This window comes from Gymnoscopelus braueri (assembly GCF_963280865.1).
Source record: "Gymnoscopelus braueri genome assembly, chromosome: 14".
NCBI classification, from domain to species: domain Eukaryota; kingdom Metazoa; phylum Chordata; class Actinopteri; order Myctophiformes; family Myctophidae; genus Gymnoscopelus; species Gymnoscopelus braueri.
Genome location: NC_137619.1, coordinates 14,888,077 through 14,907,978, shown reverse-complemented (window position 1 = coordinate 14,907,978; position 19,902 = coordinate 14,888,077). Strand labels below are relative to the sequence as shown.

At 41.7% G+C, this 19,902-nt stretch overlaps 3 protein-coding genes across 4 annotated transcripts in view; 1 reads left to right on the top strand and 2 right to left on the bottom strand.

Annotated features, from left to right (window-relative positions):
- The window catches only part of LOC308100528 (uncharacterized protein), a 52,069-nt gene extending 46,099 nt beyond the window's left edge, over nt 1-5,970 (top strand). The window contains exons 8-11 of the mRNA XM_080449594.1: nt 3,295-3,364; nt 3,851-3,897; nt 4,143-4,201; nt 4,437-5,970. Coding sequence (XP_080305720.1) covers nt 3,295-3,364; nt 3,851-3,897; nt 4,143-4,201; nt 4,437-4,479 — 219 coding nt within the window. The 3' untranslated portion in view covers nt 4,480-5,970. The remainder of the gene's footprint in view (nt 1-3,294; nt 3,365-3,850; nt 3,898-4,142; nt 4,202-4,436) is intronic.
- A 2,405-nt stretch (nt 5,971-8,375) lies between these two features.
- On the bottom strand, nt 8,376-9,662 carry LOC308099921 (PCI domain-containing protein 2-like; the record flags this gene model as incomplete). The annotated part of the gene is made up of 1 exon (XM_080448784.1): nt 8,376-9,662. One exon carries the CDS (start codon nt 9,660-9,662, stop codon nt 8,463-8,465), a length of 1,200 nt encoding a protein of 399 aa, XP_080304910.1. The 3' UTR covers nt 8,376-8,462.
- Nucleotides 9,663-10,654: 992 nt separating this feature from the next.
- The window catches only part of LOC308101129 (uncharacterized protein), a 32,598-nt gene continuing 23,350 nt past the window's right edge, over nt 10,655-19,902 (bottom strand). For both annotated transcript variants that reach the window (XM_080450485.1, XM_080450486.1), the window contains 5 exons: nt 19,251-19,465; nt 13,814-13,978; nt 11,538-11,709; nt 11,221-11,319; nt 10,655-11,025 (listed from right to left, as the gene is read on the bottom strand). In XM_080450485.1, coding sequence (XP_080306611.1) covers nt 10,927-11,025; nt 11,221-11,319; nt 11,538-11,709; nt 13,814-13,978; nt 19,251-19,465 — 750 coding nt within the window. In that variant the 3' untranslated portion in view covers nt 10,655-10,926. The remainder of the gene's footprint in view (nt 11,026-11,220; nt 11,320-11,537; nt 11,710-13,813; nt 13,979-19,250; nt 19,466-19,902) is intronic.

Here is a 19,902-nt window from a genome sequence, read left to right as displayed (position 1 = left end):
AACTCTTGACGGCTGTACAAATGTAACCAAATGGACCCGTGCCTTACGCCATTGGACCTCTATTCATCAAGTATTCTTTGTCTTTGGATTCTTGATTCACTGTTGAGGAATGTGACAAAAACTAAAATGTTTTCGATTAATTGAAGGCTTCATGGGATTAATGGTATAAAACGCTTTAAACTATGTATGAAATAAATTATTATAATAATATTAATATTAAATTATTATAATAGGTCCAGGTAGTTTAGTTTCAAAGCTGAAGGATAGAACATGGACATATGCAACATGAGGATAGGACGATAAGACGAAACATTGATGTCCACGAGGAAACGCCCTCAAGTGTCATGCAGACATACACACATCAAGATGACCATGAGATCTCATATTTCAAAGGGTTTGAAATGGCCAGCCAGATGTTCTTAAATATTTGTCCATGGCTGGAAAATGTAGACTTTAATCCAAAAAAGGATGCAAGCTGCTCTGAAAAGGACCGGTACATTTGGAGACATCCGGCTTCACGAGACCCTCGTGAAGCCGGGATGGGAGGTGGCCGGTGGGGCTAGGGGTGGTGGGTGGGGTCTAAAGTTGGGTGTGTGTGTGTAGCTGACGGAGGAAAAACCTTTAAGAGACGTGCAGCTGTTGAGGTCACTGCACGCCTGTCAACGCCTCGCTGCGCCAAACTCTACTATCACCCAACATCCTGGGCTGTGGATCGCTTGGCAAAAGACAAGAATCCATGTCACGTTGTGCAGCAATAAGGGAGATGTACTTGTATATCACTGTTGTCGGGTGGAAATGTTGCATGTCCAAAACAATCAGTTTTCAGGGACCTGTGTTCCAATTTTTTTAGTCACAAGCTCTTGTTAATACTTTTTATTGGTTAAAAACTATTAATGAAAACCCACACTCAACAGACGTAAATAAATATTTCACCCCCAAATTCACGTTGAAAATTCTCCATGTATTCAAGTAATCACATAGTGAAGAATGCATTGCTATCTACACTCATTCTGCGTGGCACTGTCATATGCCAAAGTAAACTTTGTAAACAACATGCTCTGTTGGTTGCCTTTTTCAATAGGTCACCATTCTTGGTATGACACAGGCTACTGCCAGCAGTGTGCTTTGTTGACAGACAAGCTCGTTCATTCATCATTTCATGTGGCTGGTTTAATTTTGGATATGATCAACCTTGACGATTTAAAATGGCACTCAACTGGGGTCAAAAGTTTTTAATTTGTCACTTAGTGTTTTTCACAATTTAGTTGTAGCTAACAATGTCCTTGATGGATAAATCTTCATGCATATAGGCTCTGTTGATTGTAACAACCAATCAATAAGTTTATGGACGGCACTATTGGGTCATTGAGGGCCTGTGTATAAACTGACTAATATCTTAAGTTACATACTGTAGGAAATAGTGCATTATTAATAACCCACAGCCACTATGACAGAGCTGTTCCTGCTATTAATGTGTGTGTTTGTATTGGAGAGAGAGATTGTGTGACTGGTGGCTCTCATCAAGTCTCCTCATAGAATGTACAGTATATAGATAGATGGAGCACGTGTACATGTATGGATTATAGTGGGGTTTTTATAGAAGTTCACTTGAGGATAGTTCAGTGGTGGAAGAAGTACTCTGATTTCTTTACTAGTAAAAGTAGTACAAATGCTGTTTCAAGTAAAGGTCCTGTATTAAAAAATGCACTTCAGTAAATGTATTGGCATCAAAGTATACTTGCAGTACCAAAGAAAAAGTACTCAAAATGTTCTATATTCTTTTTCGGAAAATAGTCCATCACAGCTCGTCGCATTGCAGTCTGAGCTTGTAGATAGGCTATTTTCGAATAGACAAAGTATAATAGGGCTTAATTGGGTAATAGTTTGTAGCGGAGTAAAAAGTACATTATTTGCCTCTGAGATGCAGTGGAGTAGAAGTACGAAGTATCGAAAAATGGAAATGCGGTACTTGAGTAAATGCACTTACAGTAGATACTTTACTTCAGATGAACATTGTTAAAAGACTCCATCACCCGGTCTGGGTTTGTTTTGCAATGATGTACGTTAACAGCACATACATTACAAACACATACGTACAAATTAAATCAATGATTTGACACACGATACTGCCTTTAAAAGTGATGTTTTATTATTGGCTTACATGCTTCGTTAAAATAAATAGTACCATTCGATTCTGAGATTAGAACTGTATCCATAGCAAACCGTTTCCATAACAACATAAACACTGTAGCCTTATGTTATTTATGAACAACAGACCGCAGAATGCAGTAATTGACCAATCATAATTGAGTATTTAAAAAGCTAGTTGCTCCTTGTGACCACATGCTCCTTGTGAACTCCTTGTGACCAAGTTCAAATCCGACTCCTGTCATGTCCTGTATGCCTCCTCTTTCTCTACCCTATCCCATCATCTCTCTCCACATGCCCTTATATAAATATAGAAAAAAAAAACATCTAGTGCACTCCAATAGCTATTTAAATGTTATTTACTGTAACTTGCATGGGCATGACTAGAGTGATTTTGTAGTTTGTTTTCCAGTTCAGGTTAAAAACTACAGCGGATTAAAAACATGGCAGGCTAGACAGCAACACAGGGGCAGCTAATACAATCAATAATGTGTGTGTGTTAGATTGAGGTGTGCCTAGAACTATGGGTGTGCCACTGCGCAAGTGTAGATGTTAGTCAAGAGCATTGTCGATGCACTTTGACACAAATTAAATCTAACACACCTATTGATTTGATTGGCTGCTGTTCGTGTCGTTTACATCATCATTATTAAACAATCAGCCTGCCATGTTTTACCCTGCTGTGGTTTTTAACCTGAAGTGGAAAACAAACTACAAAATCAGCTTAGGGTTTCTCCTTAAAGCACAGCTGCCACATTGCAGAGAGCGCATGGGGTTCTTACAGCTTACAGCTGATGTTGAGCACAAATCAATACTTGGCGCTGTGGGAACCACTGCTGCTGACCCGACCAGGGACAAAGGGTCCCATGGTAGCAGTGATTATTATTTTACCTGCCTTCCTTTGGGATACGAGACAAAGAAAAGTGTTTGAATTGCCCCACACCTTCAGGATTGTCTCATTTCAAGCTGTGTCCCTGAGACAATATCCTGGTTTTCAACACAATTGATAACCCTGCTATAAGTAGTCCAGTTTGCCTGTTGTACTGATGGAAGTAAAGATGAGATGGCATTGTATGCGTGTGTGTGTTCCTTTGCTAATCCCCCTGTCGTTTATCTCTCTCCCTCCTTCCCTCTCTCTCTCTCCAGTTTGCTGTGCTTATGTGGATTCTCACCTACATTGGTGCCTTGTTCAACGGACTCTCCCTTATTATTCTGGGTAAGGAAGAAGCTTGATTGAATAATGAACAGAAAAATCACCAGCACTCGCATGTCCTTGGGGCAGCATAATGCTACCTTAATGAAAATAACCTATAGGACATTTCTGTGAGTGCTGGTGATTTGTTTCTCTTTATATGAAAATACTATTTGTTGAGTTTTGCTCGCATTCTCTTAATTTGATTGAGTCATTAGTCTTAATGTTTTGATTGAAAATTGTATATTGCCAATTTTACATTTTATAGAAGAATTTAAAAAAGGCGACTCAAAAGACGTATACAGTAAATACTATATCCATTTGTCATCAAAACAATGGCCAAAAAACAACAACACTACTTTGTTCTTCAAGAACATTCAAGAACAATTAAATAGGACTTTGATACACACACACCACTCCTTTGAATAACAATCGGTTGTTGTAAAAAAAAAAGAAAAAGGAAGTCATCTTCAAGGAAGATTAACTGTTCTAATCTCTTCTTTTCCACAGTTCTGGTTGGAGCGTTCAGCCTTCCGATCGTCTATGAAAAACACCAGGTAGGACTGCAACACCCACAATGCATCAGCAGTATCACATGACAGACTTTTAGCTCTGGATGAATGTGTAAAGCTTAATAGGCTGTCGCACAACAATGTCGCTTGCCGAAAATAACTGACCTTGTCGGCAAGCGACATGTCGTACTATACATTTAGCTTACGTTCCAGTTCTGCTGTCACTGTGCTGTGTTCTTTATTATGACCGTTTTAAACCCCACTAACTGTGTGTGTGTGTGCACATGCAGGTACAAATCGACCACTACCTGGGTCTGGTCAACAATCAGATTAAAGATATTGTTGGGAAGTAAGTACATTTTATACATATTTAATAATATGTGCATTATAATTCTATTTTGGTATTGTATACACATCTTACTGGGTAACATTATGACAAATTCACCAACATTATATTGAAAATATTATTTATTGGTTCAAATAACATTTTATGTATTAAAATATGATTTGGATTGCAGCCTTGAAGTCCTGTCAAGCTTTGGTTAGATTGTAGTTTTAACTTTGGGTTCTGCTGTCTCCTGAAGGGTCCAGGACAAGGTACCTGGTCTGAAACGCAAAGCCGAGTGAAACGACGTCTGCAAGTAGGTTTTCTGGAAGCCCTGGGAAGAAGATGACTGGCGAACGGAGAGAGGGAGTGAGGAATGAAGACGATGCTGCCATCACGGCAACATTTTTGAAGGAAGGACAGACGCGAGGAGAAGGGGGCTCTAGCGTTGTGCAAGAGACCCTCAATGGTATCACGTTTTGTCAATAAATAAAAAGAAAAACACTTTTCCAGTTCAGAATTCCTGATTGTGTTCTCTGGAGTTATAAAAATACAACCCCCCCTGGGCTTTTGAGTTTCTAGTACTTATGTTTTTATTTTTAAAACCCCAGCTCACAGCTGATATTGTACTTCACTTTGATGCAGCAAGAGATTTTACGTATCTTTGAAGAACCCCCCCCCCCCCCCCCCGCCACCACACACGCCACCACCCCACCTCGCCCATATCGAGCTTTCATAAAGTAGTCTCAAAGTATTTAAAAAAAAGCTTGATTCCCCCTGCCCCAGATGCACTCTGGGAAGTGAAGTATTTCTTTGAGTTGGGGGGGCTTTCAGGGTATTTCCTCACCCGACAAACACACACTGTTTAGCCAATTGAGAGAGAATTTTTTTCTTTGTTGGTTTCTCCTTATTTTTGTGAGCGGGGTCGTGGGGGGGGTGGTTTAGGACTTTTGTGGGGATTGTTCTTTTTTTCCTTTTTCCTCCGGTATAATTCTTAAGTTAGTGGTATTTGTGATTTTACTGATTGACTGTGTAGTGTCACAAAAGCTTTCTAGCCGTTTTTTTTTCTCTTCCGTGGCTCTTTGAGAGTGTGCAGCGGTCCTCAACCTTGACGAATGATGATTCTACGACTCCTTTGTGGGGAGCCGTCTTTGACTCTTAAAGCCTGATTTATACCTCGTCGCGCATGGCTGTCGCTTGCCGTGAAATAGCCGATCCAGAAGCTCGCAACACGGACGGGTTGTGAGCTGCTAGATCGGCTATTTTATGGCACACAACACCGTATACGATGGACAATAAATTAAGCGTTAGGGGATTGGGAGGGAGGGGGGGACTATACCATAAGCAGTTCATCGCTTTTGAGTATCTAGCTAGTAAACAGCGTTTGCCAGTACAATTACAATACAAGTACATTTATTATTACACCTGTTGTCATTTCATTCATCCATTGCAGCTGCCTAGTTGGAAATATTCTGAAGAGGAATGACCATGTTTACAAACATATGACATAATGAAATATATAAAAAACGAAACATAAAAAACAAAAACAAAAAAATGGGGCTGGGAGGGATAGAAAGAAAAAAAAAAGTAACCATACTGTCTGTGGACCCAATCTATCTAAAAAGCTGCAAAACGATGGAACTTGGGAAACTTTAAAGCATTTGTTTGTTATGCAAGTAATTGTGAATGATACTTCATACTTCAATTGTGATGATAAAAACTCCCTGCTGGGAGAAGTGTTTGTGGAATGCATTGTGAACTATAAACAATTACCAATAAAGCTTCTAGATGAAGTGCGCCATCTTGTGGTCTTTTTTTCTATTGGCTTTGACCTGGAGCTGAGATTCTCATTCCCTTGACTGAAATAAAGGTGAATGAACTCTTTCATGATGAATGAACTGCTATGAATCAAAAAATGCTATATGCCACCAAAACACTTGTTACAAAAAAAAAACATGATTCTAGGGCCCTATATCTTCCCAAAAAAAGTGCCATACTATAAAAACCCATCCAAATTTCACAATTTATAATTACATACAAAATTATCTGTCATGTCGTACCATACCGTCACAAAGGGCAGTTTTAACTGACTGACATTGCCATCAAAAGTCCTGCACTCTCGCATCGTAAACAGCCAATCTTTTACATAACGAAAATTTAAGATGTGGTCATCAAATTAGTTGGGTTCATCCTGTAATGTTCCCATTATATTATGAGATATTGTTCAAAGTTTATATCTAGTCTAAGGGTGGTGCTAGAGTAAGGTCATGGGGTCCCCAATAATATCTGTAGGGGCCATCATCTGAGGAGTATGAAGGTGCACAGTTAATTCCATGGCAATCCAGCCAGTAGACATCAAGATAGTGTTTAGGCTCAAAGTGGTCTATGGACAGACAACTGACCTTCCCGCCACTAGTGGGGATAAAATTAGACCCACATTCCCTTAGTGGGTATAATTTGCTGGCACAATCTAATGCTCGTTCATCACAGTAATCTGCACTGAGACTCTAATGAGGGCGCGTTAGCTACAAAATGTGTCAGTTTTGTGGCAATAAATCATATCCACTAATGAAGTTTGCCATCTAGAATGTGTCTGCTGTTCAGACTTCATGTGGTCAGCCAGAATGAACAGATGTGGTCAGTCATCTATGACAGACTGTATCTGACACGTGACTCCAAATTTGGGCAAGGTTTCAGCATGATCACAGCCCTATTGACTTCCATTACAAAATTAAAGTAAACATGTAGGCTACTCATCCATTCATAGACTTGAAGCAAGTCATTCATTCAAGTTAGTATGCCAGTGCCATCTGGTGTATGGTAGATTTATAATTTTAAAAATGTCATTTTTGTCGTTTAAAGCTGCTGAAGTGATGTTATCTGGTCACAACATATATATATATTTTTTTTAAAGTTAAAGCTAAATACGGCAGAAACGCCCCCTCCTACATTATACTGTAAGAACTTCAAAGTCCATGAATATCAGTCACCAGAACCAGGGATGTGTCTTTTAAATTAGTCTAACATGGTTAATATGGACTTTGAAGTTGAATGGGCTTATATTGAAAATCAAATATCTAGCCTAAATATTGAATCAACTAACTTAAATTATGTCTGGGGATCATACAAAAGCCTGAGTAGATGTTAAAATGAGCCCAGAAGTGCCCCTTTAATTTGAAGTCATATTTGAACGTGAACTCATGGCTATGTTTTCAAAGTATCCTACCGGTTTACAATCATATGACTGATTCATGACTGCATGTTTATATTTGCTCTGTCCAATGAAAAGCCACAGCACAAAGTGCTTGGAGGTTTGCGCGGCCACTTTCACAAGAATTGCACAAGACCGTTTAGGGTATTATTGTGATTACTGATACACTATTTCCATATCTATATTCAGAATGCTGCTAATGTTAATTTTAAACTGGTGCAGATCGGAGGACACCTACTGGGTTGATAATGTCAATAGATAATGTATAAATATTGAACCAAGCAACGTACAAACTCTGGGGTGCACACAAAAGCCAGAGTAGACTTTAAAATGTGTTTTCAAGTGTAATCTTACAGCTTTGTAACCTGGTTGTTCAAAAGAGATGGCTAGGAGTGTTGTTTTTATGGCGTAGCTCCTGTGGGCCAAGTAGAATGTCTGTATGTCTAGTGGAGAGAGTTGAGGGTAATGTAGTTTAGGGGATAGTTGACAGAGAGGTTTGTGGGTGTTGTAGTCTAGGACAACAATACCAGGACAGGACGTCAGGTCCGGGGACTAACAGTGGTCCAAATGGACCCTTACAGGTCTCTAACTCGGAGAGTGTGCAAATGGAACCATACACACCCGAAAAAGGTTGAGATAATCACTACTCTCTAGGACAGTGGTTCTCAAACATTTTTATGTCAAGGACCCCCAACTTGACACTTATTATCCCGTGGACCCCCATTTGAAAAGATATGCCATAGGGACCCCCATAAGAGAAGATTTTTACGTCTCTAGCAGTGATTCTCAACCATTTTAATTTCAAGGACCCCAAGTTTGACATGCTTTAGGCTACAGACCCCCATTTAATGGCATTTCTATCTCTGGGACCCCAATTTATATTGTAAAATCAATGTTAAATTAACTCTGAGAGTGTATAAATGGAACCAAATGGACCATTTGTACACTCTCAGTCAGAGTTGCAGACATAAGGGTCCATTCGGTTCCTAACTATCCCTAATTTAGCTGGGGACCCCCTGGAACTCCCTCAAGGAGCCCTGGGGGTCCCCGGACCCCACTTTGAGAACCAATGCTCTAGGAGATAGATGACGGAGAGGGGAAGGGGTTCTGTTTGCTGACGACCAGCTTCTGGTGCTGATGGGAGATGTAACCCTTGATATGACCCATATAGATGAGGTTAGCCAGGATGCTCTGCACTTCATCAATGTCAATGTCCTCCACCTTCATCATCTTCAGCGCCACGAGGAAGACGTCCAGAGGAAGCTGGTGTGTCTTCAGCAGCAAGTTCAGCTTCTTGAAGAGGTTCCTGTAGGTGATGATCTTGAGCTTCTCCAGGGTGAGGAAGATCCCACAACGGATGAAGAAGGTCTGGTGTTTGGACAGGGCTTCGTTCAGCAGCAGCAGGTTGCCCTCGCTCACAGCTTTGGTGACGTCTGCGAACTGCATGAGGTCGTACTTCCTGAGGAGCTGCTGAGACGGCATGTGACCCAGCAGCATTTTAACGGGCAGCAGGTAGATGAGGATCATCCGTTTATTCTTCTGGCTGGAACGGTGGCAGTGTTGGAAGGAAAACGACAAGCACTCGTTGGCCGGTTCGAGGTCGCTGTCGATCATGGCTTTGCGTCCGACGTAGTACTTGAAGGTGACCCTCTGGGCCATGCTGTACTCGTTCTTCAGGTTAGAGCCTTCGATCGCTCTGACCAGAGGCATGCAAAGGTGGAGCTTGTTGATCTTGAAGTAGATCTTAAACAGCTGGTTGATCAGAAACAGCATCCCCCACTTCTTGGAGTCGTCGATACCGGCACGGTTGTCGCTAGCGCACACTCTGAAGCAGCTCAGCAGCTGCTCGGCAGCTTTCTCCTGCATGTCCCCCGGCTGGCCTTTCTCCTTCTTCTGTAGCTGCTGCTCCGCGTTGTTGGCAAACACTCTCAGGTCAAGGGTCACCGCAAACATCACCTGCAGGGCCCAGTTCTCCTCTTTATGAGACTGAAAGGCCTTCAGGAAGGACTGAACCACGAGGCTCTGGAAAGCGTAGGCTTCTACAAAGTCGTGGTTAGCCACGGCGTACGTACACTTGAGGTGAGCCGCCACCATCTCATCATATGGAGGTTCAAGGATCTGCTGGCATTTCTCCTCTGGACTGGCCAGCTGCAGGCGTGAGTTAGCAACATGTGGATGTTTGAACGACAGCAGCTCAGCACAGACGGAACCGTCTCTGTTGTCGATGGCCTCAGAGATCTGTTGGAGGTACTGGTTTATGGTGATGTGTGCCATTGTTGTCCTAAAACAAGGATTATGGATCAGAGCAGATTATGGTCTCACAAGAGTTGCTCTGTAAATTGATGTAGAGCTATTGGGGGTGCTGCCATTTATTTTGGTTCAGCGGAACAAATGTCACGCAAAGTTTGTCCAATTCACGCAGCTGATGCCTGTCGATCTCCCTAATATGGCAATTTGATCGCCATAGTAACCACAGCCCAGGCGAGGCTCTACCTTGCACTAGACATCTGTCTATTCAGCAGTGATGACAACTCATGTGACTGTGTGCTAAACTTCTTGTTTATATTAGGCCAGTGTTTCCCAGATCTATTTGTATGTGTTGCAAGTTAATATCTTGTTGTTATATACATTATATATGTTTTGTAGATCACAAGAAACACAAGATGCTGTGAGGCAACATTTTTCAACTCAAATTCTTTGGAACATTTTATGCTTGATGTAATGTATGTATATTTAAGTTACTACTTTACCAAACAAATGAGTAATGCTGAATTTGGTACACCAAAATGTAATTTGAAAATATATTTTCTTAACACTAGTTCAGAGGGGTCAGTTTAACCTTTTTCAGTTAAATTCTTTACCAACTATTAATCCCACAACTTTTCCTTAATCATTTATAAACCTATGAACAGTAACAGTTGCCCTTCCTAAACTGGCTCATTCATGTATCTCATAATTAATTGCCTGTGAATGGGTGCTAGAACAGGGCAGTTATTCAAATTAATTAAGGATACTTAATAAAATAATTAATGCAAACTTAATTAAGACAAAGATGTATACAGATTTGCACAGGGCCTACTTCACAAAAGTGCCCAGTTCACGTGTATCAAAAAAATGTTTAAGAATACGGTAACAACATATAAAACACAACAGAAAAATAAGATCATATACATTAAAACGTGAAAGCCTGACATATTTTTAAGACTTAGAAATGAAATATACGTTACAGGCTACATACAGTCACAATAAGGGATATAGGGAGAACTAGTACAACATGAACTGTTTTTTAATGGTTACAAACATGAACAGAACATTGCAGCAAATACATCCTTTTATTTTACATAATGTGTGTTTTAGAAATATATGTATCTGGAATATATACAGTTTATATCAATACTGTGATATGTTCTGGGTGAATCGATGAATATAAAAAGGTATCTCCCTGAATAAACATGTACAGATGCTTATCTTTGACAATGATCATACTATACATTTGAGCAGATTAGAGAATAGGGATGGAATGTTACCCTAGATCAGATTAGACACTTGATTCTTGCGACCTCGTTTTGTTGGTGTCTTTGATTGGGCGTTGGGCCAGGAGGGCGATTGATTCTCTTGTCTCAGGACTGCAACTCCCCTAAAACACATAAACGCACGTACGCACGCACGCACGCGCACGCACGCACACACACACACACACACACACACACACACACACACACACACACACACACACACACATACACACATTGAGAGATAGTCAAGCTAAATTATGTGGGTGCATATGTGTGTGAATATGAGGGTACAGGACAAAAACAGCTGTATTACTCACTGTGCTCACTGATTGACTGACCATGTTACCAGTGGCAACATGGTACTGCTGCCTTGTAGCACAGATAGGGGAGAGTTTCTTGACGTACCACTCTCTTACCTGTAGAGGGCAGCATAACATAAAATGATGACAAGCAAGTGCCGTCATTTCATTCTTACTTTTCTTATATTTGGGGATCTTTCTCTGATCCTCCTCTGGTTTAGTAATCACTTGTATATACATACAAGTGATTACTAAACATAAGTGATTATTGTTGTGTCAACTTGTGTGGTCAGTGTGTGTATGTTTATACATAACCAAAGTACCAAACCCATTACCTGCTTACACAGCAGACAGTTTGTGACAAATATTAGTGCTCCCTGTAGACTATTGAGGATAGTGAAGATGTAGACCACTGGTACTGTTGTCCCCTCTTCAAACAGGAACGCCCCAAACACCCACGTCAGTCCCAGCACACACAGCAGTGCAAAGGCTCCAATTGTGAACGATCTGGGGGGGGAACAACCGTATTACCGTGGTAAAAATCAGACACATCCAAGTGGGCACTAAAACATTGTGGGCACTAGTGATATGACTGATGTCCCAGAGTGATAAATATCACAACCTAAAAAACATTGTAAGATTTGGATATTATCCAATCAGGAGAAATAACTCATATTGGATACAGGATTAACAAATTAAATTGGAAGTAATGACAAAGAAGTAAGGTGGAGAGATGGGGAGACCCCTGTCAGCAATGATTACTATCAGAATTAACATTTTTAACAAAAAAGTTTTGTTTTACCCCCCAAAAAATATCACCAAATATATCTCTCCTCATTTCCAACATGCATGGATAATTTTCCAAGCCGGGAATGATCAGAAATCGACTGAGGACATCGTTGAATGAAAACATCAACAGACTGAACCAAGTTTAATTCACTCAGTAGCTATATGGGTGTTGCTTGGGTAACCGGAGCGCGCCCCAAAACACACTCGCCCACATTTTTTGCGGACCCCAGCGGTTCTTGTATTCTTGTATTCGTTTTACTGAGGTTAAGGTTAGGAATACGTTTAGGGTTCACATGGGCAACATACGGCCCTTGGGCCGGACACGGCCCTTTGACCCTCTCAATCCGGCCTGCCAAGTCCTCAAAGAAAGACAAAATGACCACCCCCCAAAAAGTATACGTTCTAAAAGGCTGCCATATGTTAATGGTTTGTATTTAAACTCCATCACTTTTGCCACCTGTACTCCTTGCATCCTCACCATTCCGCTGTCCGCCATGTCATTCACAAGAGGACACAAGAATAGTTTTGACAAATTCATCAATTCATCTATTTGTCGCACAAATTTGTTACTTTACGAAAAGTAACAAATTTGAGAAAAAACGTACCTTTATTTATGGTGAGTAGCAATGTTGTGAGACAAAGGGACTTGGGGCCAAAGTTTCCCTTGAGCGTTTAAGCGAGTTTGTCATTTGTAGAAAGTCAAACTGATCAAACTGCTGTGCTGCCTCTTGGCGACTGATTTACCCCTGCGGGATCAATAAAGGTCTGTCTGTCTGTCTGTCAAAGATGATCTCTGAACTATAATAGTGGTTTCCAGAGAAACTTGGTTATGTTTGTTTAGGTGTGGTGGAGAGTGGTTCGGATTGGGTTTCCATTCCTTGACAGGTCCGGCGCTCAATAAACTGGGCTGCCTGGCATTGCCAACCGCGATAGCCTGGCTGTGGTCGCAAATATCGTGCTGGGTTGTATGTGTGAAAATAAGAAAGATTGATAAAATACATGTTGTATTTCATGACAAACTTTTACAATCAAGATGTCAAAAACAGTGGTCCTAGGCGGCAGCTGTACTGCTCAGGATCACTGCGGTCATGGTGTGGTGTGGTGTGGCGCGATGTGGCGTGCCTTTGACAAGTGGAAAACCCCAATAAGTGTTTTGCAACTGTGTTGAGAGAGTGGGAGAGAGACACAGTGGTGACTGAAGGAGATGTGGAAACCAAAGGGTAAAACAGTATACAGTAATGGTTGGGTTGGACATTACTCTATTAGACCAGTGAATCCCAAACTGTGTGCCAAGGCACACTGGACAATTCCAGGTGTGCCTTGGGATTTAGTGACAACTACACACAATGTTTATGTACACACAAACACACATACAGGTATGTGATCTTATTTAAGACAGAACTGTTGCTTGTGTAGGACCCTGCATGTGGGTAGCCTTGCAGTGGCAAGCAAAACAAACATGACACACCTTGAAGGAGTAGTTCACCCAAAAAAGAACGTATTTTCAATCAATTAAACACCCCATGAAGCCTTGAATTCATAGAGATTTTTTTGTTTTTGTCGCATTCCTAAGCCAATAATTTGATGACCGGCGGAGACTCAAAGAGTCTCTACCGGAGTCTCCTATTGACGATCATCCAATTATTGGCTTAGGAATGCGAAAGGCGAACAACTCCTTTAAGGCAACATGACACATTATAGCACACACACACACACACACACACACACACACACACACACACACACACACACACACACACACACACACACACACACACACACACACACACACACACACACACACACACACACACAAACTGACTTAATGTTGCGCAGGGTGGAGAGGTCTTGGTTGCTGTTGGGGTTGTTGAACTCCTGAACCAGCTTCCGCACAGTCATGATGAAGAAGATCACGTTAAGGGCGACGATGCCAATCACAGGACCAATGAAACTCCAGATGAAGCCATGTTCCAGTGACAGCCAGCAGCTAACAGGGACGACACAGGTGTTCATGTTAGGAGTGCACTGCCTGCCACTTAATCACTGTTAAAGTCTCTAAGTGGTTTACATAGGCCAACATTTAACAAATCAACCCTCAATTGGACAAGGAAAAATGGCAACGTAAAATGACAGAGTGTGTGTGTGTGTGTGTGTGTGTGTGTGTGTGTGTGTGTGTGTGTGTGTGTGTGTGTGTGTGTGTGTGTGTGTGTGTGTGTGTGTGTGTGTGTGTGTATGTGGCATGGTCATGCTGGACCTCCAGAAGGCCTTTGACACCGTTAATCACCCAATTATGATCAATAAGCTCAAAGCAATAGGTTTTGATGATACGTCGGTGAACTGGATGAGATCCTACCTGGAAGGGAGGGAGCAAGTGGTGGAAGTAAACGGCACCCAGTCCCCCCCCTCCCTGTGACTTGTGGTGTCCCACAAGGAAGTATACTAGGACCTTTACTGTTCCTGATATATGTGAATGACATGTTATCAGCCTGCAAACTGTTCCTGTTCGCAGATGACTCGGCCCTGCTAGTCTCGGACAGGGACAGGCTGCAGGTTGAGAAAACTCTCAGCTCCGAACTCAACAAGATCTGCATCTGGTTCTCTGACAACAAACTTTCATTACACCTGGGTAAAACTGAATCCATCCTCTTTGGGTCCAGTCCTAACCTTAGCAAGGCAGAGAGTTTCACAATCAAAGTGGGTGATGAAGTCCATCTTGGAGGCAAACCTCTCTGGTAACAAAAACGCAGAAAAAGTTATCAAAAATGTCACGCTATATTTGTGGAGGATTGATCGTCTAGTCAGTAAGAATACTCTGAAGATTCTTGCAGGGGCCCTCATTCAAGGTCATTATGATTATGCATGCACTTCATGGTATCACAACACCTCCAAGGCCTTAAAAACAAGGCTCCAAACATCCCAAAACAAACTTGTAAGGCTACTTCTTGCTCATTTTGCTAGGATTGGATGGCTTAGGGTTGAGGACAGAGTACAGCAACTTGCTATGGGCCTGGTCTTAGATACACCACAACATTGGGATCCCCCTGTATTTGTCAAAATACTTCCAAAATGTTAATGAAGTCCATGATCATAACACCAGAGGCAGCTCCACAAATCATGTTCAACCCAGATTTGGCTCAACTAAGGGAATGAACTCGTTCTCATGCTATTCATCAAAAATGTGGAATGCCCTACCAAAAGGAGTAAAGGAGTGTAAAACCCTACTCACTTTCAAAACTGCCCTAAAGATACACCTTCAGGAGGCTGCAATTCGAAAATGTCCCCTGTCTAAGTCTTAACCTACCCCCCCCTACCCCCCCCCCCTCCTTCATTTTCCTCTTTTGTATATATATATATATATTTTTCTCTCTTCATACAAGTAACCTGAAAGCTGATTGTATGACATTCTGTATAGTAGCGTGTATATCTGTCTGCCTCTTATATGACATCATGATTTGTGTGCATGGGGTTCTCATCTTAAACAAGCTTAGTGCTTAATGAGAGTTCCAGTTTAGTAGACCTTGTATTGTGAATTTGTACTTCCATGTACTGTTATGTACTGTCATGTACTATTCTCATGTCTTACTAAATAAACTACATCAATCAATCAATCAATCAATGTGTGTGTGTGTGTGTGTGTGTGTGTGTGTGTGTGTGTGTGTGTGTGTGTGTGTGTGTGTGTGTGTGTGTGTGTGTGTGTGTGTGTGTGTGTGTGTGTGTGTGTGTGTGTGTGTGTGTGTGTGTGTGTGTGTGTGTGTGTGTGTGTGTGTGTGTGTGTGTGTGCAGAGACCGACATCACCACAGCTGATGTCACAGAACGCACCATACAAGGAGACGCTTATATAGCACGCTCTATATAAGGTCTGGTGAGGTCAGGAGACATCTCAGGTTCCGAGAACAATGGAAGCCGACCTTGCGGAGGGCGAACAGATCGGCAGGTCCATGGACATATGCGAATACTTGAGTTCTATAGCTGATAGCGACCATCTGATAATATATCGTTGCTATATAGATCACCCACAGTTTTGATTCCATTATTGACCCATTTCTTTCAGCTATGGGATAAGGAATATTATGATTTTCCCATAAAGGTGTCATTCTCATCAGAGAAGTATCTATTCTCAATAATCTATGGGACTCCTGCCATGCTTCAAAAGCTCTCAAGATTATAGGATGTTTTGTAATTAAGGAGAGGCTTTTCTTAGAGCCCAAAAAAGGTACAACTTTGAACTTTCAAGGGAGTTAGACCCAGCTCTAATTGTTCTATATGTAGCCATCTGACCTCACTACTCTCAGGATGCAACCATATCCTAGCCTGACTCAGCCGGAATTTTCTTTTCGTTTCACTCCATTATTCAGTCTGAAAGCCCTCTCAGTGCAGCCGTTTTCTTAGATGGGGGCGTGGCCAAAGTTGGACTCATTGGCGATTGGTTCATACTGGATTATCCCGATCCCGATTCGTCATACAGATTTTCAACCGAGAAACACCCGCCTTCGACAGCGTCACCAGACCCTGAATGTAACCTCGGTCCCAGCCTCACTCATCTGCGAAAAGAAGAGCCTGGTCACGACCTAAAGCAGCGAGTGTCTAGGAAGTCCTGAGTGGACAGGATTTCCGTTTCCCCCGGAAATGATATTTTTTGACCAATCACAACACTCGTTTCATTCACGGAGAATGTTAACAGATTTGTAAAGCATCGACGTCATTTCCTTGGGCGCCAAATTCAACCATTTCCGGTTGTCAACTTCCTAGACAACAACATCCCAGGTCTTGCCCAGGGTGCCCTGAATACTAATGATAACATCTGAAATTATGGAGATTAAAGCCTCCCTTATTATAGGGGGCTTGGAACGTACTTAATTTGACACGCAGAGTTTTGTTCTGCCATAGAAAGGAGGAAATGGCTTTATTGAGATTGTTAAAAAAACTTTTGGGTACAGACAATGGGATGCACTGAAATTGATATAGATACGTTTTGGTAACACGTTCATCTTAACTACATTCACTTTACCAATTAGAGACAAAGGTAAATCAGTCCATCTTTGAGTATTCTTAGTCTTAATTTTCTCCAAAAGGTTTAAATACTGCCATGGTTTTGTGCTTTTTCTGTTATTCATGTTTCTAGAGGTTGACAGTACTTCATTAGAACCCCTGGTGTTGTTGTTATGTGCGTCTTCCCTGACTATTTTGGGTTTCTTCCTATAAGCTTAAATCTTTTGAGTCAAAAGTGCCAATCAGAAAACAGCGATTTTCTGCCGTTGCAAAAACATACCCTACCCCTCATTATCATACCACAACACATGTGGGCTTGGCTAAGAAAAAAGCATGACAGCAACAGAGGGGGGAGGGGCAAGAGCGTGGGGCAAAGTCACAGAGAGAGAGAGAGAGCTCCACTACTGCAACGGATGATTGAAAGATCAGTACTTCCATATTGCATGGCGTTCATGTTGGTATAAAGGTTAATATGAGCGATCCAAAAACATAATCCATTCATTTCCCCACATCACCGACAAGACAAGTAGCTAGTAGTCTCGCGTGGCCAGACTGTTGCCTCCCACAATTTTCAAAATGTTTCCGGTCGGTCATACAGTCTGGGACTCGGAAGCTCTGATCATGATTAGAATATAAACCGGATGTGGAGCCTCCTCCCCACTTCCGTTTCGTCTTTACAGTCGCGCAAATTTATCCTAATATAAATACAAATCATCTAAGTATATTTGGCTTGCTGCTTAGCAGAAATAGAAATAAAATAATAAAATGTAAAGATATTTTAAAATATATTTTTGTGAACGGAAGTGCCAGTTTCCTCTCTTGGATTTCGGGAGTTGTAGTTCCAGATATCCACCTGTTTCCTAGGCTGTGTTTTCCACTTCCTGTCGATTTGATCCAATGAAATCCAATTAAACTGGTCAGATGACCAATGATATCCAATGAAATCGACAGGAAGTGGAAAACACACAGCCTAGGTAACAGGTGAATAGCATTCAGAGATTGTGGAATAGTTGTCTGGCTACGCGAGACTAAGTAGCTAGTAAACAAGACCAGGAGACCTGGTTCTGCCAGACCCCTAGTGGTTGAAATCTGAATGGCTGGGTAGGAAAAGAGGGACAGACCGACCAACCGACCGACCGACAGACCGACCGACAAAGCCTCCTGTAGGCCGACCCCCTGGGTCTGGCAATAACTATCAGACTTCCTGTAGTGGCTTTTCAAAATAAGACTCACTGAATAGTATCAGAAGAGAAAGCAGCGTAGTATGGTTACTCAATATAGATTTTCAAGTTCATAGTTCATACTGGCAAGTTCCTTTCTTTCTCTTACTTGCAGTCAGCAAAGAAAAAATAAAACAAATCCATTCTGCGCTCAATAATAAATAAATAAATGCCTTTGCGCAAGGCAGAGCAAAATGATTGATTGTAAGGAACCAAATGTACCCTTACATTGCCTACATATCTGTAACTCTGAGCATGGAACCAAAAGGACCCATAGGGTCCATAAGGTTCCATTTATTTCCAACAAGAAATGTTATACATTATCTTTTTCCAAGCTTTGCTATTGTAGATGTCCATTGTCCAGTGCCATATCAAACAATCTGTAAAGACTGTGGGCACCAGCTGTCATAGCTAGACCATTTAGTAAACAACTGGGCAGAGCCATGGTCAGTCCTTTCATGAGAAAGGGAGGGGGACTAGGACAGGTGGGTGGTCTTGTAGGAGGAGGTGGAGGGACTGGATCAGGTGGGTGGCGCTAAAATCCAGGTACACTTAAAGGGAAATTTCACTTTAAAAAAAACGTTGGGTCATTTTATCGTCTACTCAGGCTTTTGGGAGCACCCCGGTCAGTTTTTAAGTTGCTTGATTCAGTATTTAGACTGTATGAATAGTATGAATATATAACCATGCAAGGCACCGCAACCTGCTCATAGGGAGCAATTGGGGTTCAGTGTCTTGGTATTGAACCTGGAACCTTTGGATTCCAAGACGGACGCTTTACGAGTACCTCCTGAACCACTGCCGGCCCATGTCAATTTAGTACCCAGCCAGTCATGAGCCACAGTGTTTAATACTTTCTTCTGTACAAGTAATTGAATCCATTTCTCACATTGTCCACAGATGTAATGCATGCAAGCAAGGGATTATATACCGCATAGCCAGACTTGATCAAATTGTTTATCAAATTGCTAAAGAAATAGTGTCCATGGCTAAAAGTTATAAACTAACCCACACACACGCCTACATAATCTCAATGCAATACAACTTACTGTTGTTCAGTGCCATATCCCATAGGCCTGCTGATGGCAGATATCACCACTATGACCACGGGTATTCCATATCCCACAGCGTACAGGAAGAGAGATGGAATGGCTTTGAAGACCTGCTCCACCATAATGTAGAGTTGGACCCCTTCTAACAGCATCCAGCAAAATGTTCCCAGGAAAAAGTAGTGGAGCAAGGCTGCCACAAGCCTACAACCAACCTGAAATAAGAACAGATTTTACACATGGTTTCAATAGCTACATTTAGGGTTTACATTTTTCAATTTGGGATTGCGATAACATTACTGTGTGGGCAGACAACCCGACCAGCAACAGGCAGCTGCCGCCCGGGCTGATATTGTAGTGTTCTAGTGCCCCAAGCTGGAATCGAACCCTGTTCTCCAGCTCAGTCAGCGGCAGACTCAACTGTGTCAAGAAAACTCACGTGGGGGCGGGTTGCGATCGCTACAATATTATTCATTCATTTTATTGAGAAGATAGGCCTACAAATCAGCAAGAATCACTGCTGTAATTTCATTTTCTACAAATTCATATAGGCTATAAGGCCAGCAATGTAGGCCTATGCTTTTATTTTAAGATATTCTTTATTGTCTCTGCCAGGCCGAAAGGCATGGCGAGAGAGTATGTTTTGCACCTT